Genomic DNA, 22,992 nt, shown 5'->3' with positions numbered 1-22,992 from the left:
GAATATATATATGATAGATATTGTACAGCTAGACGTTACTGACTCTTATGTTTCCAAATTTGCTTCAGTTCTGTCTTACTATTCCTAATAAAATATAAATCTTTTACCAAAAAGTTAACAGACAATACTAAAGGCTTAATCAATTATTTCTTTATTCTTTTAACAGGTTAAGCAGGAAGGAAACACATCACAAATAAAGGAGACTAATTTAAAACTGATCACTAGATGAGCTGACAAAAGTGAGAAGCTTCTCTTTTAAAAGAAAACCTCAGCCTATGCCAAAGACCAGGAGCAGAAACCACAAACAGAACCAACTTTAGAACCAAAGAGGACTCTGGGAACTATGTCAACCTCAGACAAGATCCCCACCCATGTTTACCCCCATTTACACCCCAGTATCACTAACACCTTTTCCAGGGAGCAGTCTGTGACCTCCTCCTCCTAGCCCCGCCCCCCCCCCCCAAAAAAAAAAAAAAAAAAAAAAATTGTATACACACACACACACAGGTGTTTTCTTATCTCCATCCCTCAACAACAGCTTCATTGCGGCTGTGAGGCAGAAACAAATAAAGAGGCAATGGAAATCACCTTTCATTTCCACTATTCTCATCCCTTTCCTCATTAGCAGAGATACGAGAAGTCACCTCTGAAACTTACCAACACTACAGGATGATCAGAAGGAGAATGCAGATAACAAGGTCTTTGGAACCGCCTGTGTATGAGATAAACCCAGCAGAATGGCAGATGGGGCCATCCTAGCCCAGGTACCTCACCCACACACACACCTTTTACCCAGGCTGAGAAACAGAATTAGACGCTTCTAAACGCAAGACTGGGAAATTCCGAACGACCCCAAGGCTCCCAGCGCTACACGAGGAACCTCCACCCAAACTCCCCTTACTTGGAAACGCATCACACAGCGACACGAGAAGCCTCCAGCCCCGCACGGCAGCCTCCCGCCTCAGCCGTGCCCGCAGCTAACTGCGCGCAGCCCCCAGGTTACAGCGCTTGTGGAGAGGTAAAGGCGTGGAGGCGCTGCCTGGGGCACCCCCTCGCCCCCAGCCCAGGGGTTACTCCTCACACCCGACCCGACCGCGCTCCCCTCTCTCGGGAAGCCGCCTCCGCGCGAGGAGAGGGCGGCAGGTCAGGGAGAGGGACGCCCCTCAGGGCCAACCCCGGGCTGCTCCGTGCCCAGCCGGGGGCAGCCGCCCGCCCGCCCTCCCCCTGCCCGCTCTCAGCTCGGCGCTGGAAGCCGGGAGCCGGGCAGAGAGAAGAACCAGCCGCAGCCGCTCTCCTCCCTCCCTCCCTCCGCTCCCCGCTCCCCGCTCCCTCCCTCCCAGCCCCGCTCACCTGGGAAAGGCGCCAAGGCGCAGCTCCTGCTCCCCGTCTCCCCCGCGCTCAGCCGCTCGCCGCCATTTTCCTCGCTGCCCACATTTAAATAGGAACCGGCCTCCGCCAGCCACCCGGCGCGGGGCGCGCTGGGAGCTGTAGTAGGGCGGCGCGCGGGGCAGCGCGGTACTTGTAGTGTCACGGGGAGCCACCGCCCCACCCGCCCTCTGCCCGCCCTGACAGGGCCGGAGCCGCCCGCCCGCCCCTGGGGGCTCCCCTGGGCCGGGCGGGGCCCAGCTCGCTGAGGGGTCGCCCTCCCCTTGCAGCTGAGGGGGGGTTAAGGGGGAAGCCGTGTGGAGACAGGGTTTAATGAAGAGCTTTTGCTACGTGTGAAGGATCACAACGCCGCGAGGCGCCAGCCCCGCACTGCGAGATAGTGGCTGGGGGGCTTTGCTATACCGAGTCCGAGCTGTGCCATTGCAACAGGGGAAAGCCAGGCTGCTTAAGTCAATGCTTAAAATAACACAAACAGGTTGGAGTGAAAGTTAAGAAGTACACAAATAATACCCATTATTCCCTACTGCAGCTATACGTTAGAGACGGTTTTCAAGCGAAGTCAGAATAGACGTTCAGTATCCATCTGTTTAAAAAAAATAAAAGGCAAGGACATACAACACTGGGACCTCAAGTAGTATAACCTAGCCGTGCCCCAGGTTTCCTAGCAGAAATCCTCTTTTTTAGTAATTTTTAAAAACAGAATTTAAACCATTTCACATTAAAATAGGATGTGTGCAGAATATGGTATAGCGAGGTTTCAGGTACTCATAAAGGTGGTGTATATATATTTCCAAAATTGAAAGACTGGTTTCATAGAGCACAAAATAATGAAAATTCACAAACTGAAGACCTGCCAAGCTACTTGTACAGAATCCCTTACAGGGCCGTAGCCACAATTTGTATTAAGAAGGGACAAACTAATGGAGCAATTAAGTATACCTTCCAGTAATTCCCAAATTAAAGAAAGAAATAAATAAAATAAAATAATACTGGGCACCTATGAGTAACTTACTAGTACAATACAAGCCTTTGGCTATCTCTGAAACAAACATTGCAAACCAAGTGAATACAGAGCTGAAAGAAATCCGAATATGTCGAGTTCTGGAAAAACAAGTTTCACCTTAGATTTTACCTTGTAGTTATACTATAAAAGAACTTGCCAATTACAAATGTGTGTTTGGACTTGTGAACTCAGTTTTAACCAACTGGTAGAGACAGAATCTTTATCATGTTATCACAGCAGGAAAGAGTTGATGTTGTTAGGGTATCTTAAAAGAAATGAGGTCCTGGTGCATCTCCCTAAAGTGTGAGTTCTGCTATTTAATGATTCCATTTCTTCCATTATGAGTTATCTTTTTCTGCAGGATGTTCTCTTCTTCCACTATGGATTACAATGGAGCATTCACCACGACAAGAACAAAAGAGGTGTGCAGGGAGGAATAGGTTGATGACAGACAACAGTAACACTGAAATTTAGTTGTGTTTTTTGTTTGTTTGTTTTCAACAACTACACGTTGTTCATGTTTTTTCCCATGTAGGCCATAAGGTCTTCCAATTATACTTAGATTGAATCTAAGACATTTTAGACTCAGCACTAATTCAGAACTTCATGTCTCCAAATTGTGTATATTTGTTTTCATTTTTAACCTTTTTCTGTTTTAGCAATTAGAAAGATAATTTCAAAGTTAGCTCACTTTATATAATGAAGGGTACAATGATAAAACACTTTCACTTTTCATTGATGCGATGCTCTACAGAAACTAGTAATAAACTCCCTCAAATTTTCTGTACTTAGAAGCTGATAGTAATAATTGTTAAATATTGCAGTTCTACAGCTACATTTTTATCTATTTGCTCCACCTGCTGGTGCATTTTTCTTTAAAGAAACCTTTAGAAGTCTAAACGTATTAAAAAATTGGCCAAAAGTATACCGTAAGGGGCATACTTGACTTTAAGGTTAATTTATGTAATATACTTATTAAATTCAACCTGATCCCAATAATTTTTCAGTCAAAAAAAGCCAATGGATACATAGACTTAGGGAAACATGACTCATAACTTACTCTTTGGACAATGCCATTCATTTTTAATGTGACAGTAACACAGAGGGTCATCATTTTCCATCATCTATTATTCTTCTCAAAAAAAAAAAAAATGTTCTGTCTATGGGAATCTCTCTACATAACTGATTTGTCTCCTGAATTTTCCAAGAAAACTTTATTTTTAGACAATTAGTGTGAGGGAAAGTCCTGTTTCTTCAGCACATTTAATTGTTCTCTGCTCAGAGACAGAAAAAAAAATTAAAAACAGCAATCAAAAAGCACTCTCTACTGGAAGTTTCACATAATAGATTACTTTCCATTCCATATACTCTTTTTTTTTTTTTTTTTTTTTTTTTTTTAAAAATTTTACATTTAAGTGCAAGGAAAAGGTAAGAATAGCCCATTAAAAGCAACCTTCCAAGGCTATGATATTTTCCAATAATAGTCCAGGACAGAAGGAGCTTTCCGTCCCTTCCTCCTTTACCAAATAATTAGAAACAGTAAATGTGAAAAGAAAAGCAATCCTCACAAACAAATTTTTGGTATTGGATTTTTTTTTTTTCATCATCATCATTCACACAGCATTAGTTTAGGGTTCTTTGATCTAACCAGTTTAATCAGAACTAAGGTGGATACCATTAACCCCAGGTTTTCTGGAACTGAACTGGCACTTTTTGACAAATGGAAAATTTTAACTAATTTCTGTATTATTTTAATAAGTTTTCTGTACACTGCGGCAAATTGATTGCAGAATGCTTGTCTAAAGTTGGAGAGAATATACACTGTCCAAGAAATTTTAATTAGCATAGCTGGAAGAGAAAAGCTCTTCTGGCACTGAATAACAATCAAAGAAAAACAACACTGTTAAGAAATGGTTAAAGATGTTGAAAAACTGCAGTATACTTGGGGGTACTGTTTTTAATTTATTTTTAATAAATCCAGACTACATATATACCCCTCTTTCTAGACTACCAATTCATTTTGCATGGCTGATCTGCTTAACTGACCAGACTACCAAAATTAACTGATTAATGTAATTTTAAAGGATGATTTAACAAAAAAAAAAAAACAAAACCAAAAAAAAAAAAAAAAAACAAAACTCCAGTGTAAAACGAGATGCACCAGTAACACAGCTTTAGAGAATTTTTCTTTTTAAATGGAGAAAATTCTCCTCATCAGTATCTTATCAAGTGATGAATCAGAAGCAAACGTATGTTGAAAACAGTTTTTGTTCTACGCATTATGGATTTCACATTAAATAAAAACCAAAACCCTATGTGTAACACACACTGCAGTATTAATGTAATTGTGTTTTTTGTTTGTTTGTTTGTTTTTTAAGCAAGCTCTCACTAAAGTATAATTTTAGCTTAGACAATAACTGATGAAATTATAAAAGGAAGGTGTGGGGAGCTGGGGGTCAACCTCTTCTCACAGGTAACTAGTGATAGGACTAGAGGGAACGGCCTCAAGTTGCACCAGAGGAGGTTTAGGTTGGAAATTAGGAGAAATTTCTTCTCAGAAAGAGCAGTCAGGCATTGGAATGGGTTGCCCAGGGAGGTGGTGGAGTCACTGTCCCTGGGGGTGTTCAAGGGAAGGCTGAACGTGGTGCTTGGGGACCCGATTTAGTGGGTGACATTGGTGGTAGGGGGTGGTTGGACCAGATGATCTTGGAGGTCTTTTCCAATCTTAATGATTTTATTTTTACCTGAATTCAGGTATTCACATTGCATTAAAAACCACACATTTCAACACTCTATTTGGTTACCCAGAAAAAAAAAAAAAACACAGACAAATTAACTGAAATGAAAATACAGCTTAAGTAGAATTAAAAACAAGCCCATGTATTTGTTGCAATCAGACAGACACACATTCAATATAACCCACAGTACACTGTTGGTTTCAAGGTAGAGTAACTCTACATTTTAGGAGATAATTGTAACAGCATCAAATAGAAGTGTTAGAATGATATTGTTTGTAAACATTACTCTGTTGTTTCTGGTCAGTAAGTTCATAAAGTGACTGCCAGCTACTGACACTTAAAGCTAAACACCTAAAATTTAATACTTTACAATATATCAGTGCTCTTCCACCCATTTCTCTAACTGCTAGAACTTTCTGTGGTGAAAGTCAACATTCAGATAGTTTAAGAAAGGCAGTACAAGTATGCTTTCAATTTAAGTAGATGTAGCAACCCATTCTAATACTAAGAAACAAATACAGATGAAACATTGCTTTCGTCATCCCAGTTCACTTATCTACAACATAATGAAACAATTTGCATAGTTACTGAGCATTTAGAAATTCTCATTGTTTGCAGAATTTGCTAACTCTAGCTCCAAGACAACATCCTCTATGTTTAGAACTTAGAATAATTAGTTTTTAGTAGGCTTTTAAACAGGAGCAGGCAACAGTAACACCTCATCCAAATCCCTATGCCACTATACAGCCTTCAAACTATTCTGCTTCAGGTGGTCAACTCAGAACCTTTGAAAGAAGAGGATGCAAAATATATCAGCTTAAGAATTTGTCTTGATTTTGGGGAAAAAAATTGAAAAGAAAATCTGTTCATTCCTATCATACTGTTCAAAACCAGAAATGCAAATTCGTAATGTAAGATTTTCTGCACTAAAAGATGCTGTTTTATCTTTAAAACAAAATAAAAATAAAATAATCTTAGATACTCACTGAGAGGAAAGGAAAGTTAGAAGTAAAAGAATATAATTTTGGTTTTCCAAAGCAGGTGAATGGTAGTATTTTACGTTTTGATGTGCACACACGTGACTATGCAGAGCACTTCTACCCTATAAAGTTTACAATTAGATTGTTAGAAAATACTACATACAATTGCTCTGGAAGTCTTAAGATTCACATAAATTAATGCCTTAAATGTTAAAAATACTTAACAGGATCATTTATTATAACATCACACCACTAGGGAACATGCCTCAACATCTGTGCTAACGGATTTCATGCAACTTCAGCAAAGGCTACACAGCTGAAACAGGAACAAGTCAACATCTAATTTGATTGTTACTCTGTGACATTCATAGTTCTCTGGAGGAAAAAAAAAAAAGCATGCTGATAAAGCTGTTAAAAAAAACAACAACAACAAACAACCCCCCAACACATACCCCAACATATTGCATAGTCTTTAGCCTAGACCTTAAGCATAGGCTGACTTGTCTGTTTCATGGCACTTAGGACCTGTGTTTCTAAGACTTCTGAAAATCCCGTCTGAGACTTCGCACTAGTATTTCTACAACAATACTTCAAATAAAAAAATTACAGTCTTTAATATATATATATATATGGCCATCATGAGTGTTGTGAGTGGATTAAGAACATTCAAAAGTGTTATCAGTTTATTCAAGTGGTAGTATTAGTAACATACTTTCTGGTAACACTTGCCAAAAAGGTCTTTAATGTTCCAAGTTATCTAGTTTCATGTGCCTAGAAATGGATACTGGAACCTACACCTCCTCTGGATTCAGTCTGAAAGTTTGCTAACTTAGGTATAAACACACTGAAATCGACAAGAACTTCAGGCTTGCAGTTGCAGTATACTTTAAACACTGCCTTTTGAGCAGCGTGCTGAGAAATACTTGAAGGCTAGGCAAATCTCATTCAAACTGCTCAAGAGGTGGTACTTTCACTGAACAAGGCATTCAGTAGTACTTAAGTCCATTAAAAGTATCAACAAATGTAGTCTAGTTCCATAGTACACACTTTTAGTAGAAATGTATAGGTTTATGTGAATTATGTAATATTCCTACAATTTAGTCACACAGAAGGTTATGGCAAATAAGAAAGTGTGTTCCTGAAACTTATCCAACATCAAGATATCAACATCAGACCTAAGAGAGTTATTTACAAAAATACCATTAATCTCTCTATAGTTAAATAATTCATTTTAATATAAGCATATTAATATTAAAATAACATCTAAATAAAGTGTTCACATAAGGAGCAAATTAATACCTTCACAAACAAAAAAACTTGAGTCAGAGACTAAAATAAATTATTATCCAGAGACAAAGAAAAAAAAAGGCCTTTAGGTTATGCTTAGTATAGCATTCATTGTAATACTGTTTGAATGCCTCCCTGAAGAATATTAGACTCAAGTTTAAGAAGCAGCTGTTACAAATTAAAGGAAAATAAAACAGTTGAGGAAAAAAATTGGCATGTGATTGCAAGTGTAAAATACTAACTTTTTAGAAATATTTTAAAATGAAAGACAAAACTTCCAAAGGGCTAAAATACAACAGATATTAACTGGCTACTTTTTATTTCCACCTCCTTTTGCCCTCCTATTACAAGAGGGTATAATCCACAACAGAAATCCAACAGGCAATCTACCATTTATGCCAAGGGACACAATTTGCATCTTTACTAAAGATAGTCCACATCTTTATACTGCAAGATTAGCAATGTCCTGTCAGAATTTGCACTCTAAATCTGTAATCTTCGAATGGAAATTAGTTATAAAGCATTTTTGCATTTTTCTGTATATTTTTGCAATATAGCTTCTAGATACTCCTCTTACTCCATATAAGAGGAGTGCAACAAAGAAAATAACTCTCAGGGAGACACGGGGTAAACAAATATGGTAAGAACCTTCTGGTACAGACTTTAGATTGTATAAAAACATAAAACCAAACAACTAAGATTTAGACAGCCTCCTGAAATATATGTAATAAAAATATTACAGAAATGTACTAATTTCTGATCACAGAACCGGAAGTTACAATTGATCTGTCCATTTTTATTGTTAGAGATAAGCGAGTTTAAATATGACTACTGGGATAAACTAGATCAAAGAGGATCCTATCATAAAGTTAGGGTTATTAATAAAAATATTGTAAAAATATAACCTGATAGTGTCCATTTAAATAATGAGACATCCAAATTATAGCTTTGCAGGATCAGTTCTTTAACTCAGCATTCTGTCAAACACTGTCTTCTGATACTAGCTTGTATCTCATACATGTACTGTTTTTCATTTTCTTATTCTTGGTGATGCTCCATCTTCTAGCTTAGCTGCTCCATTGATGATGTTAGCTGTAATTTTAAATAAAGAAAAATTAAAATACAGTAAGTAGAAATACAACTTGTTCTCACATGAAAAACACAGCAATTAGACCAGGGGAAGAAAATCAAGTATTTGTTCCAGTTGAAATTAACTTCAAGTTAGGTACCTAACATGTTTAAGAACTTTGGCTGTATGAAGTTACTAAGAATAGGAAATCAGACAGAATTTGCTTTTAAGTCTAGTCTCCTATCTGCAGCAGTGAGCAGTAGCAGATGTTTCAAGACGAATATTAAAAATACGGCAAATAAAGGGCAGCCCTACCAACATAACATCTCAGATTCCAGGGGATCTTTGGCAACTTCCTGAAGTCTAAGCTGCATTTAGATCATTGTAAGGTGTTGACTGCAACAAATCATTGACAAAAGGATTATGAAGATCTTTCATGAGACATTAATGCCACTCTGAAGTCTATTGTTGTGTATACATAGATTATATTTCATTTTCCCTCCCTCCATAATATGCATTACTTTGAGTAGCTTAGTTTAGGAAATGCATTGTAGATTATGAATTTAGGTTTTCGTTCTTGTTAAAAAGAAAAAAAAAAAAAAAAAAAAAAGGCAAACCATTCTCCATGTTTGCAAGATCACTCCACAACGCTCTCCTGTCAGGCATCTGAAGTTTTGTCTCATTGGTAGGTTTTGTTACTTCACCAATTTGTTTATGAATACATCAGTATAGAAACTTGTTGGGGCCTACTGATAAGCTCTGTCTAGAGTGACAATTGATTATTGTCATTATTTAGACAATTGACTATTCTTATATTTTGAGTAATTACTAATAAGTATTAATCAACATCTCTTCTATGATGCCTTAGTTTAACAGGTATCTTTTTTTTTCCATTATTTCTTGTACCAATCTTAGTGATTCCTTCAGATTTTTTCTTTATACAGCATTCTTCCACCAGTAAGGAAGGTGCTATCCTAGACAGCTTGCCACTTCACACTTAACAGCTTTCTCTGTCACTAGCTTAAGAAGTTCAGGCCATGGAACAAAGAAAAGGTGTAACAGTACAGATGGAACTAAGTAACGTATAAACGGTATGAAATTTCACAATCTTCGTAACACTTTATTGATATAATACAGGGATTTGAAAGTCATATAATGTCATTTATTAAAAGACTTTTTCCATTTGTCCTTTGCCAGTTAGGATGTCAGGGATGTTCCTTTGGAGTTCCTTTTTGGTGGGTTTGATGTTCTTTACATAATACATCTCTACATAGAAGAACACGTGAACAAATTAAATTTTAATGATCTGAAATTAATAGAATATATAAGATATAGTAGGGATTTCAGACGATACTCTTCTCATTAAGTTAAACAATTTTTGAAGCATTGGAAAGACTTTAAAGATAAAAAAAATAAACATTAAGCCCCATTTCATGAACTGTTCCTTGCATTTAGATTAAAATAGTCTTCAATGAATAACACTAACCATGAAGATCACCCAAGGTTAGCACTAAACATAGGCAGCACTCTGAGTGCTGTCCTGTTGACAATTACAGAACATGTCCTAACTCCTGAAGAAGTTATCATGTTGTGTATATTCTCTACACATCAAGAGATAGATGCTTTTACTCTTTATGAAAAGATGATGATGCATCTTGTATCAAACCATTTGGTCTAGAAAGAACTTAAAATGTTATGCCACTGACCTCTGCTTAGTTCCTTTTTTGTCAGTTTGTTCTTTGTGTTTGTTATTTTCTTCTTTGGAATTTGCTTCTTAATATGCTCTCTCCATTTCTTCAGCTGAAAATTTATAAATTTCCACATCATCCAGGCCTGCGTTAAACAAACAGCACCCAGGCAGCTAATCCTAATGAAATTTAGGATTTTAGGGACAGTTAGATAAAAGGTTTGGTTATTCATTAACAGACTATAAATCTGTCCTTATTTTTTTTCCCCAGAAGTCTACTATTAAAACAATTTAAATCTCCATATCACAGAAAACAGATCTATCAGAAGGCTTTACTCAAGATAAAGTGCATCACACACGAAATGAATGAGCACTGTATGAAAGCATACTGATATCAGCAATCATGTTTATCAAGGAGCTATGACCATAGCTTTCAACAGCCAATAGGAGAATGTGTGACTGCTTGCCAGAAAGGGCTTCAATCTATGAATGAAAAATCGTAGAGATTAAAAATTCCTCCCACATACTAGATTGCAAGCATTGATTTATAAGGTGAGCATTAAAGTGATGAGTTCATGATGGAAAAGTAATAAAATTTCAAAACGAACACATACAAAAATATTTTTTAAATATGGGTATTATTATTTCCAAATGATACTATGTCCACAATATTCATAGGAGAAATAAATAAACAATTCAGTTAAAAAAGAAGACACCCCTTTCTTCTTTCACACATATCCTGTTCTACTACTACTATGAAAAAAAAAAGATAGAGCACAAAATTCCCTTTTCCTTAAATAATATAAAGGAAAGGTGTCAAACAGGGAATTTCTTCAAAACACACTGTCCTCTTGGACTGTTTTAATAAAAGATATTTTGAAATGTCACATTATACAAGCATTAATTGATGTCTACTAGCCTTGTTATACCTCACACTGAGTACATTGAAGTTTCCATCTGCTATGGAAAAACCTGGATTCTCTACTTTGGCCAGACCAAATCCAAACGTGAGGACGGATAAAGTTAGGGTCAGAAGACGCACCATTACGAAAAGTAAAGCCCAGATGGTAAATCTGAAAACAAAATAATGAAATTAATGTGCTTTCTCTGTTTAACCCATTTCTTTTCAATAAACTCAAACATACAAAGAGCTTTTCATTAAGCTCCTCTCAGTAACTACAGAAAAAGCCTACAGAAAGGCCCAATAATTACAGAAAAACTGACGTGCAAAACATTCAGTACTGCTTCAAGGTGTTAAATACAGAAAATGAGCTTTCACTGTGGAATAGGGGGGCAACTTTTTGCTCTAGGATGTGAGAGAAGAATCCCGAGTAACAGAGTGCCATTAAAAAGATAAAAATAAATGTATAAAAATCAGTATTATTACTGCCATAAGATAAAGATTTATTTGGAAAAATACTTAATATCAAATGACTGATGAATTAAATGGATTAAAAAGGCACTATCGGGGGGGAGGAGGGGGCATAGTTGCTTATTTAATCATTAGGATTATAAGACAGGAAAAGATTTTTCTCTTAATCAGTATGTTTAGCCTTTATGCTTTTGGATGTTATATAATGAAAAGCAGGTAACCTCCTACCTCCAAAAAACTCACAATTAAATAGGATATACAAATGAAAAATCACCTCTCCCACGTCCCCTATATGCATTCATAAACACAGATTTTCTGAAAAGAACATTCAGCACACCTATTTAAAATGCTGGTTTTAAGGAATGACTTGAATGCATCTGGTGAGAAGACCAGAAAGGGAAGCAGCACTACACTACCTCAAAGGAGTCTGCTTATACATAATTGATTGCATGAAAGAAAGCAAGGTGTTTATGATAATAAACTGGTCAGAAAATGGACGAATATGAAGCAAGAACACATAAATGGAACAATGTTATTTGTTTTTGTGTTTTGTTTTTTTTTTTCAAGTTGGAACCTCCAAAATTCTTTGCATTCAAATGGCAAAACATACCCTATCCTTCTTAGCATGCTTCTGTTACATATCTCTGTTCTACATCTCATTTCTTTCTCAAATTCATTACTTTCATACCCATTATTCTCAGAATAGTTAAGAACCTTACTCAAGATATATATATATATATATATATATATATATATATACACACACCTTATCAGCTACACATTTTTAGACATCACCTCCCATGTTGTACAGTTACTTCCCTTCTGCACCTTAACTATAAAGGAGAGAGACCTGCAAGAATTTACAGGGAATGTTGCTTTTATTAAAAGAATTGATAAAGTCATCCCTACATACAAGTATTTATGGACACATAAGTAAGTAAACTGGCATCATATAGAAGCAGAAGCCAATATATATCTCATATGGGACTTTAACGAAAAGCTCAAGCAAACTCCTACGACGATGATTATGAGGTGGTATACATGTATTTGCTTCTATGTCTATGCAATTATGATGACTTCTTTTGGAATTCAAAGCAGGTAACATTACACATAGAACAAAAGACTTCTTACCTACGTACTTTTACATACATTGAAATCCACTTATATACAATTAGTATAAAATTTCTGAATTTTAATTAATACATGAAAGATTTACCCTTTTTGCTTGTTTTCATCACTGAAGTAGAAAAGACGTGAAGCATGAAAAATGAGTTCCACTAAATAGTGAGGTACCATCAGAATTAGCCCCAAACGCTGCAAACTGTAAAACAGAAAAGTTATATATTTTTTAATTTAAGTATGAAGAAAATAGATACACTGATTGAAAATGAACATGTAAATACTTACTTTAATATATAGGCACCAGAGATATGAGCAATGTAAAGGCAAATATAACATAGCTGCCTTGGAATATCTTCCTAAAATTGGAGAAATTATATTAAGTGCTGTTATGGTTTCACTATATTATCCAAAGAAAAAGCACATCATTCATTAAGTTTGACTATTTTTCATACTACTGTGCAAGTGTCTGGAAAGAACACCTGAATGTGAAACTACAGAATGCCTGTACAAGTTACCTAGGAATGCAAGAAAATAAAATACATAAATGGTATCTAAATAACTGCATATACAAATACAAGCAATATAAACAAATATCAATATGAATAATTTGAAATGAATATGTATTTAATTAACTGTACTGATGAGTTCTCTCCATACCTTTCGGATCTTCTGGAAGTATAGTTCTGACAGTGCATGAAGCCAATAGGATATCTGGCAAATATAGAAGAATTTTACCTGAAAACTAAACAATAATTCAGATGAAGAAAACGAAAGCTTGAAAACTCACCATCTTTTAAAATGAGATAAATTTTATTTCATTATCTTAAAATACGTCATTCTGACTCATTATACTTTATGATTCCCAAATCATGGGAACTGCAAATACAAAACAAACCTGTGATGACAGTTTTTTTGAATTAGCGTTCATAAGCTTCTTGATAGCAAGTTCTCAATCACCTTTTAAGACAGTAAGAAAGAAAAAAAAGACCCTAAAAACCAGAAACAATGTATCATGTGAGCAATAAAACTCACTTCTTAAAAATTAGTATGATCTCCCTTCATTCTACCACCCTTGCCAGGAAACAGATGAGATGAAAAAGAAAAAAGGCCACACAATGAGTTCTGTAAGTCATCTTAATAGTAATCAAAAATCAATTAAGCTCTAAGTCCTGTCTATTAACCCACCCACAAATATACATTTCTTGAGTGTAGAACAGTTCATCAGTCCTATTATAGGTCCCATTTTGCAAAGAGTTTCACCTTGTCAGCAACCACAGTTAATTTAAAGGTAAAGGTAAAAAGACATGCAAGTATCTTTTAGATTTTTAAATTATCACAAATTACCTTTGGATAAAACAGCCATCAATTTTCAAACAAAAGAAAGGATTTTCACTTAATTGTCATTCTTATCAAGTACCAATGTCACTACCTTAACAGCAGTCCCTAAAATTTTGGGCAGGGAAATATCCAGTAAGTAGAAGCACCAGGTTTTCCAACTGAAAATAGAATACTTACAGCATACGAGAATGGGGATAATCTTTCCACAGTAATGTTGGGTTCACCGTGAGTTCTTCCTAAAGATAAAGGCCATTGATTTAAGGACCTTCTTAATCCTTCAAGTCTATTTTTTTTTTAAATAAAAATAGCAAATAGAGTGACTGACTTACTGCATTCAAAATACTGGCTCCCCATACAAATGAAAATAAGTAGAAAAATGCTAGCTGTCCTGACTCATTGAATTTGCTGTGTTTTGTTTTTGACAAATGCAGACGTCTATTAATTTTCTAGAAACAAAAAGATGAACAATACATTTAATTTCTAAGACAAACAACTATTTTGGAGTTAGTGTCCCCTCTTAATTTCTTAATTCCCAAATCTCCCATTCCTTAATCAAAATGCATAGCTCCCACTATTCAAAACCTTAATCTGTGCTTTATACACCAATTTGCTTTACTAAGATTTGCCACTAAAGTGAAGTTCACACAGAAGATGTTGAGATATGTTCAAATTTTTTTTCCCTATAATCATATTGATAAATGTTTCTAATCTATTTGCACACAGAAATCATTTGAGCTTCTGTGGTTCAAATGATCTACACATGAAGATATTCCACAACCATTTAACAATAGACAGAAAAATAGGAAAATTGTTAGCAAGTGATGGCTAAAAATAACATTTAAAACAGGGAACTACGCACCAGTAATGAACTTACATCTAATATGTAGTCCTGGATTACAGCATGCAGAATAATAGCTATGAGCATGTAGAAGAAGATTGTAGCAATGTCTTTAGGACCATATTCATAAAAATTAACATGCTCACTCTTGTCATCTGGAAAAGAAAAAGTGTATTTTTTACATTCTTTGAAGAAATACTCTGCAACCAAGATAAGGCAGCAGCGACCACTGTTCTTGGAAGTTACAGTAAACTGATACAAGAGACCAGTTATTTTCTGGTTTTGAAAATTACTTTTTAAGCCTGATTCAAATAACCTACATCCTCTTTTCCTTCAATATAGTGATATAATTATAAACCAGGAATGAACTATTGAGAGCAGCAGACACTGAGCCATAGCCTCAATCCATTTTCTTCATCCAGACCATCAAAACAAACAAACAAAACATCTTACAGTCTACATTTTGGTAGAGAACCAAACAGATTCGATTTTAAGACTCATGACTACACGTAGAAAAAAAACTATATAGTGAGGATAGTATCCATAGTCATTTGACACATTGGTAAATAACAAGCAACTTCTTTCTCTTTTTAAAGAGATGCTGCATATTTGCAAAATAATTTTACTTTTACAGAACTAATATATGTTCCTATAAATCAAAAACAAAATCACTATAAAAAAGAATATTACTATTGTCACAAGTACTTCAAGTGCTCACATTTACAATGTTTAAGTGTAGGAGAAAATATATATGAAATTCAATTTAAAAAGCATGTAGAAGTAGCAGTAGGCTTGAAGAAGGCATATTTTGTAGGGATGTCTCTCCTTTGGCCTACAGACACCCCTTACAACAGCTCCACCTTTCTCTACACATCTATGAGACAACAGAAAAGAAATAACTTGCACTTCAACTGGTGAAGAACCACACTCATCCTGATTTTCAGGCTAGGCTATCTACTATTTAGAATCCTCTGCTTTTGTCTAAGAGAGGGCACTGAGTTGGATGTTTCAGCTGCCACTTTTCATAAACGTCGAGGAATTAAAAAAAAAAAATTTTTTTGGTCTAACTAGCCTTAAGACTATCCTTTGACAAATAAAAAACAGCAGAAATATGGCCAAACATTTTTTCTAAAGGATACTAGGCCAGAAGGTGTCAAGAAAACAATTAACTGCTTCCCATAACAGGAATGGCACAGGTCCTAACACACAGTACATTTGCAGAATTCTAAGTGTGAAATGTACCATATCCATATTTGAAAACAGCCTGTGATATAATCAATGAACAAGTAATTGCCTATCAAATGCTGCTTCTGTCTGCACTATTTTTCAAAAGAGACATTCACTAGTGATATATTCCTGAGTCAAAACCTCCAGAATTCCTGGTGCAAAACTCATCTAGATCTTCTGTTAAAACCTGACCACACAATTGTACACATATATACACACATACACACCAAACACTATGAAGAGGTCACATCACAAACATCTTTATATCTACAAATGGATTTTACTTTAGTCTCTGCTTTAGGAGATTTCTACCTGATGCTGTTCAAATATCAGTAAAATATTTGTATTATAAAAGTGAAGTTTTGAGAGCAGGGAAAAAAGATAACTTTTAACAGTTCAGCTCTTCCATTACATAGAAACAAAATAGATTTGATTTAATCTTACCAATGGTATAGGTGACATTGTACTGCACAGTAATAAAGATGATGACGTACTTGGCTGTGACCTGGAATTTTAAAAGAAACAAGAAAAAGCTAACAGATTTTTCAAATAAACCAGACCATACAACAGCTAAAAGTAGAAGATTATGCCATCAACAAATGTTCTTCCACTTTTAATTTAAATCAGCAAGGTCCCCGAAGTGTTATTCATCTCTTACAAATGGAGAGGTTCACCTTGTTGCAAATCCTTCAACATTTGCTGCGTAGGGTCAGGACTTGAATTATGTCTTTTTAGCTAAGGATCAAATTACTCACTGTTCTACTAAATAACATTTTAAAGTGTTTAAAAGTGTAAATGGCTTTTATTTATTTCAAAAGTTAAGACTCTAAATTAATCCAGATAGAAAGTTTCACACAACCCTGCAACCTTGCTAGATATTCAAAAAAGTGATATACTGGCTAAGCCTCTGTATAAACAAACTGAGTATTCAGAACATCACAGTAGAACTGTAAGACTCACCTATGAATTTTTGTCAATCAAGCAAGAAAAAAAAAAAAAAAGATTGATCTTAGGAATAAGATCAACAGTAACCAATGGTATACTTTTACATTACTTTTTCCTCTGGTGGCAAGACTATTAAAAAAAAAAAAAAAAAAAAAAAAAAAAAAAAACCAAAAACCTACACCCAGTGCTTTCAGCCATCCCCAGTTCCTGATAATGTCTTCCCATTTCCATCCTCCAGTATACATAGCCCTTAGCTATGGCAATGGAACTGTTTATAATCTGGATTACTGTATGATCCTACAACTGAGTGGTAAGAGGTAAATGTTTGCTTAGTTAACTGAAAACATTTCATTATCTGGCTTGCACAACTTCAAAAACAGCTGTGTTGATCTAACTGATAAAGTGATGAACTATAACAGAGATATAAGTGGAAGGGGAAACAAACAACTGCTTCTTTTGGTGCAAAAAATGCAATACGGAATTATATCCTGCACCACCATAATGAAAACATTTTTTTTTTTTACACCTGCAAGCAGTCAGTTATCTAGGTAATAAATCAGAGAAGGGCAACAGGCTTCATCTGAAAAATGATGTGAAGTAAGAGAATACATTCTTGTACCTGTTATATTTTCTCTTAAAATGATCTTCACAAACATGAATTAAATGAAAAAAAAAAAGAAAGCTATTTTCACCAGGTGTTACACAGTCTATTTTCTCAAAGTATAACTGAAAACATCCAGGATTACATAAAACAAGCATCCATTTAACCAGCTACAAATCAAACAAGTGGCACAAAAATGCTAAAGAGCCTCTGTAACAAAGGGGGAAATGGCGTATCACTGCAGTACACTGCATCCATGAAATTAAACAGTAGAGGAGTCATAATGCTCAAGAGTGCTTTTGAAATGAATTCTCATTAAGGAAAGAAAAAAAACAAAACAAAACAAAACATTTATTCTGGCATACAAAATTGACCATCAGACACTGAAGTCCCAAAAATGATTTAACCTTGTGTAAGCCAGCGCTACCATCAAAAGGAGTGATCTTGCTTTTCTCTTGTCTGCCAGTTGCTTCTTGTCTCTGTCTGTTTGTGCTATCAAAAGTAGTGATGTGCTGAACTGGACAGTAAAATTATACAAAGTAAAACAGACCCAGCCAAACAAAAGGGAGGGGAAAACCCTACTAATTATAACACAGATATATTTCCTAACATGCTGCGCTACTCAGCTGTGAAAGTTCTTTCATGTGCTCAGTGGTGAGAACAAACAGCGAGAGCATCACCAGCGTAAAGTGTGCATGGAATGAGAGCATGACAAGTCCATTGACAATTCTCCTGGAAAAGACAGGGAAAACACAGGTAATTATATAGGGACTGATGTCACCAGCAACAAGCTAAAACTGAACCGTTTGCTTTCAGTAAGTCATCACCCAGGACCCACAGCAACACTCTTCCTTGCAGAGAGGCATTATCACTGCACCGTGCAACTTCTGCCAGATCCCTTAATTCGGGACCATGTCTCTTCCCTCTCATTCTACATGCCAAAATGAGAACAGCGACATGGTCAATGGTTGTGGCTCTCTCTGCTGCACTGCCTTCTGAGACTGTGGATGACTGCAGGCTGTGAGAAAAGCCTTATTACAGAATCCAGAGCAGCTCAAATGACAAAGAGAAGAAAAGGAGCAATCTATAAAGTAAATGGGTGCATAGCTTACAAATCTAACCGTTAAGCTTGTGCTTCACATTTTACAAAATACCTTCTTCATATTTACTTCATTAACATAATTCCTGTTACCCTACACATTCACTTATTCATCTTATCTTATTCACTAATTCATCTTATTTCATTCTAAAAAGAACTGAAATCATATGCTTCCTTTAGTGGAATCCACTCAAGTATTATGATCATATCCCAATGGCATACCAGGAAGTTAGTTCTCCTATGGATAAGCTCTCTCTTTTTCTAAATGCTCTTTGGGAGAAGAGGGTAGTAAGCATCTTCACAAGAGCCCAGCAGGTTAGCTTGTCTGTTTGTCTATGAAGCATACAACATGACACTACAAATGCTCTACTCTACTGGAAGTACTGGAGCCTAATTAAGTGGTATTCTGTGGTAAGACAGCCATGGATATAAGGATGATGTAAATTGTTCTAAGAGGAGGAAAGAAATCACATGAAGCTTCCTCTTAAAAGATAATAGAGGCTTAAGAAGAACTAAAATAAAGGTTTCTTTAGAAGACAAGTGTCACCCTGTTTTCAGGAAAAGGAACAGTATTGGGCACATAAGAGACTATGAAGTTTCTCAGAGAAAATAAAAACTTTACTATTTTACCTGTTGTTTTTTAACTGCCACTTTTCAACATGTTATAAACACAGCACATCTCCTTACACACATCTTTAGACCTCATTATAATCAGCAAAGTTAAGGTATGGGGAAACACAATTAAGGTGGATAAACAGTCTTAAGTATAAGAGTTTCCTTTAAAGAAATTCTTGTAATTCAATTTATAGCATTCCAATGCTCATTTCTAACTTTACCACACTTATTGTTTTTTCATATGGTCTTAAAACTATGAGCAACAGCCATCTTGAAAAGAAAACCCTGTATTTACCACGGAACTATGCAACCCTGAGCAGATCATTCAATAGTTAGTCAACTGTGAGAAGTCTCATTTACACTTTCTTTGACTTATTAGTGTGTAACCCTGAGGTACCACAGGTTAGGTTTGGACATCTATTATTGACAGCTGCAGCTGAAATCACAGAAAGCATAAAATGCAGTGAAAAGCATTGATTAAAAAGACAACAAAAAAATGTAGTCCTTCAGTGCTTCAAACTTAAAAGTTAAAAATAATTTCTCTTTAATACAGACAGGAAATCAAGACCAAAAGAAAATAGAAATAACAGCTGTGTAAGCAAGTCCAGTAATACTTACGAAGCACTCAATATAGAAACATAATGAATGTCACCAAAAAATACTGGAAGAACATCAGTAGTTTTGTTTGTTTGGCATAGGCTGAATTACAGATTAAAAAATGGTCTAAAACCTCCACAGTGAACAAATGAAATATAGATTTAATTCACATAACTCTCGTATTTATTTATAGTTTTGCTCTGTATGAGACAGATCTAATACAGAAAAATCTGGTTGTAGAACGAAAGGATGTATAGGGTTTTTTAATATAGATTATAGTAATATGAGTATTTATCACCTGTTACATAGCACCACTGTTCCTTGCGTAGCACCTGAAAGCTATCTCAATCCACAGAGTATTTCTGCATCAAAAAGTAGATGCACGTTTAAATTATACAGTAAGTATATTCAAACACTCAGTATAAAAACACATCACATGCCACCCTTGAATATAGTCTGCAGAATGTTGAACTTTGAGAGTTATACTGAGTAGGAATTAATTTACTAATCATACTTGGATGTAACTAATATTAACTCTCCTTTCTTCCTTTAAAGAAGTCACCTTCATCAGAATAACGATGCTGACCCTGGGGGAGTTGCAGAGTCCCTCCAAATACCTGTAGAGTTACAGGAACACGACCTCTGCATCATATACAAAGCCTGCACAAAGACAAATGGAATTTGGAGACTGAACTCAAAAAAAAAAATTTTTTTGTTTTAACGGTAGAAAGACACAGGACAATACCAGTTTAGAAGTAACATATATCAAGATACATAAAAAGTTCCTTTTGGGATCCCGAACAGGGTTTACATTATCCCATGTGCCAGCATTTACTTCTGTTCTTAAAGTCTTTATCACCCAAGTTGTTAAGCTCCTAGCATTTTTATTTATTTTTTTATATCCCAAGACTGAGTTCTGCATTTCATATATAAACTTCTATACCATATTCCTCCACAGATAACAAAACGTTATACCTCAACATCAGTTTGTCCCCATTTAGAAGGGAATTATCTATACATCACAATTGCTTTCTCAAAAAAGTGAGCAACCGCATGTAACTCTTTTCTGTCCGAATTTAACCGTAATTATAAATCAGATTGTTCTGAACTAAAATCTCATCCAACTGGCAGAACATGTTGAAATATCTCTGCGTAGTATTTGTCTATTCAGCTTAACCTCTATTTACCAAGCCTTATCCCTTACTCCACACTAGTGTAACGTGTTTACTCAGTAGCACACACTGAAGAGTTCTGTCACAGAAGTGGGAAAAAGATGACAAATACAGCAATAAAGGGAGCAGCTGTGCAGAAGTGTGACTAGTAGTTTTTAATTACCATCTGATTAAGCATACTTAAAATAAAAACTGGTGGTCTGAAACCCTCTTTACAATAGTGTTCCTACTTGTTTTACCACGTGGGCATTTGAAGAGGGGAAAAAAGTTCAAAACAGTCACAACAAAGAGACATGCAGTGACTTTGCTCTGTGTGAGGGGCATTTTTCTCATAACGGAATTAAGTGGAAGGGAGCTTGTGGGAAGCTGTTAGGAATCAAGGTGCAAACGTGAAAGAAAACTGGACGAGAAAGAAAACAAGAGAGCAGCCAGCACAAGTGTTGAAAAGTGCGAATAGGAGCTGGCAGAGAAGGCAGCGGAGAACTGAGGGCGCCCGGTCCAGGTGCACGGAGCTGGGCGTCGGGGTGAAGAACCACGATCCCTGCAGGGGTAAGGGGAAAGGCAAACGGGGGCAGAGGAGCGGGGCAGAGCCCCCCAGCCACAGGGCTGAGGCGCAGAGGGGACTCTGAGGCGGGCACCCCAAAGCTGCTGCCCCACAGCAGGACCGGGACCAGTCACCGCTTCCCTCAGCGGCCGACGGCCGCCTCGCCCCGCCCTGTACCTCGAACATCAGCCCCAGCAGGATGCCCACGGCCAGGTAGGACGCGGCGTCCGCGTGGTTCTGAAGGACGAACTCGGGGCTGAGCACCGGCGGGCTCCTGCCCTTCCTGCGGAGCCCCATCGCGCCCGCGGCCCCGCTGAGGGGTGCGGCAACTCCCGCCCAACCGCCTTCAACCCACACACGGTAAACACAGCCAGCCCCAAGGGCCCGCCCCCTCCTTGGTTTTAACCAATCAAGACGAAGGAAGCCATGAGTGGCGGCGGTGGAAGCTAACGGTTAGGCGACTTGAAAGAGCGGTTTTTAAGGGGGTGAAGCTTCGTGAGGCGGTTGGGCGCTCGCGGCTGGAGACGGGTGCAGAATGAGTGACAAGGGCTCCTGCCAATCCCACACGTGGGTGGGTGGAGTTTGGGCGGGGGACGGGAGCGGCTGGGAGCTGAGGAGGTTCCCGCCGTTGTGGGGGGCCTCGCGCGCTCGGCTCTCCTCGCGAGGCTGAGGAACAGAAACCTTCCCTGCAGTGGCTCCGCTGCCTCCCGTCTGGAGAACAGTCGTGATTCTTCACCCCTCGTTAGGCAAAAGATGTTGAGAAGTCCCCTTCGTTTCCTTTTCTTATTCCACTCTCACTATGAAGTGGAGAGAGAACAGATTCGTGGTGTTCTGAGGTGTTAAAAATTTGTGTATCTGCTGGTTCTATGTGGAATTTAGTGGGAAAAATGGAGCAATTTATCAGAAATAAAAATCAGTTGGGGAGAAGGCCAAGGGACAAGTAAGGACTCAGACAGAAGAGGAAAAAGGGAAAATCAAGTTGTGCCTGGCCTCAACTGGCTTTAGGGAGGGCAAGACTCAGCTGGATCCAGTTGCCAACATTGCACCTAAAATTTGGTTCCCCTGTAAAGCTATTTTGGCTACCTGTTGGTTATTAAATGTTTAATGCTTCCCTAAACAGTTTTGAAGTATATATGCTAGAGTCTGCTTTCTGTTAAATGTTCTGCTGCTGAGCTTGGCTATGCTCCTATTCCTTTTCCCACCTCTATTTTGAGTTTCAGACTAATGTTTTCAGAAACTGGATTTTATATATTATTTTAAGAATTGCTAAAGAGCAATTGTACAGCGAAAATATGCTGCCATGCATGTTCTTCTCCTCAGCTGAAGAGACATATTCAAAATAAAATACTTCTAGTTATTTTTTTTACAGTGG

The 22,992-nt window shown here is 37.0% G+C and overlaps 2 protein-coding genes across 12 annotated transcripts in view; both read right to left on the bottom strand.

Moving 5' to 3' along the window:
- The window catches only part of NCOA3 (nuclear receptor coactivator 3), a gene marked incomplete at its 3' end in the record, with an annotated part of 83,413 nt that extends 81,948 nt beyond the window's left edge, over positions 1-1,465 (bottom strand). For 3 of the 6 annotated variants that reach the window (XM_082773483.1, XM_082773481.1, XM_082773477.1), the window contains exon 1: positions 1,351-1,465. The remainder of the gene's footprint in view (positions 1-1,350) is intronic. The other 3 variants (XM_082773479.1, XM_082773478.1, XM_082773480.1) reach the window with 3 other exon arrangements.
- Positions 1,466-5,180: 3,715 nt separating this feature from the next.
- On the bottom strand, positions 5,181-21,948 carry LOC309884240 (translocating chain-associated membrane protein 1-like 1). Of its 6 annotated transcripts, none has more exons than XM_082773002.1 (11): positions 21,798-21,948; positions 16,492-16,552; positions 14,842-14,975; positions 14,312-14,428; positions 14,160-14,218; positions 13,302-13,386; positions 12,930-13,000; positions 12,739-12,843; positions 11,080-11,223; positions 10,170-10,330; positions 5,181-8,486 (listed from the first exon to the last, which is right to left on the bottom strand). In XM_082773002.1, the coding sequence occupies exons 1-11, from the start codon at positions 21,915-21,917 to the stop codon at positions 8,425-8,427; spliced, it is 1,119 nt and encodes a 372-aa protein (XP_082629128.1). In that variant the 5' UTR covers positions 21,918-21,948; the 3' UTR covers positions 5,181-8,424. The 6 variants fall into 6 exon arrangements, 4 of the variants coding, with proteins under 4 accessions (XP_082629128.1, XP_082629129.1, XP_082629126.1 ...); XM_082773003.1 differs by having other exon boundaries at positions 14,857-14,975; XR_014318580.1 differs by having other exon boundaries at positions 8,443-8,486; positions 10,170-10,263.
- Between the last annotated feature and the right edge of the window lie 1,044 nt (positions 21,949-22,992).

This window comes from Aythya marila, assembly GCF_965140915.1.
Source record: "Aythya marila genome assembly, chromosome: 16".
Classification (NCBI taxonomy): domain Eukaryota; kingdom Metazoa; phylum Chordata; class Aves; order Anseriformes; family Anatidae; genus Aythya; species Aythya marila.
This window is presented reverse-complemented; position numbering and strand designations above follow the sequence as displayed.

Coding starts and splice junctions, on each gene's coding strand:
- LOC309884240 (XM_082773000.1), bottom strand. CDS start 21,917: ATGGGGCTCCGCAGGAAGGGCAGGAGCCCGCCGGTGCTCAGCCCCGAG. Junction 14,219..14,311: donor GAGCCAGTATTTTGAATGCA/GTAAGTCAGTCA, acceptor CTTTATCTTTAG/GAAGAACTCACGGTGAACCC. Junction 13,387..14,159: donor TATCCCCATTCTCGTATGCT/GTAAGTATTCTA, acceptor ATTATTGTTTAG/TTTTCAGGTAAAATTCTTCT.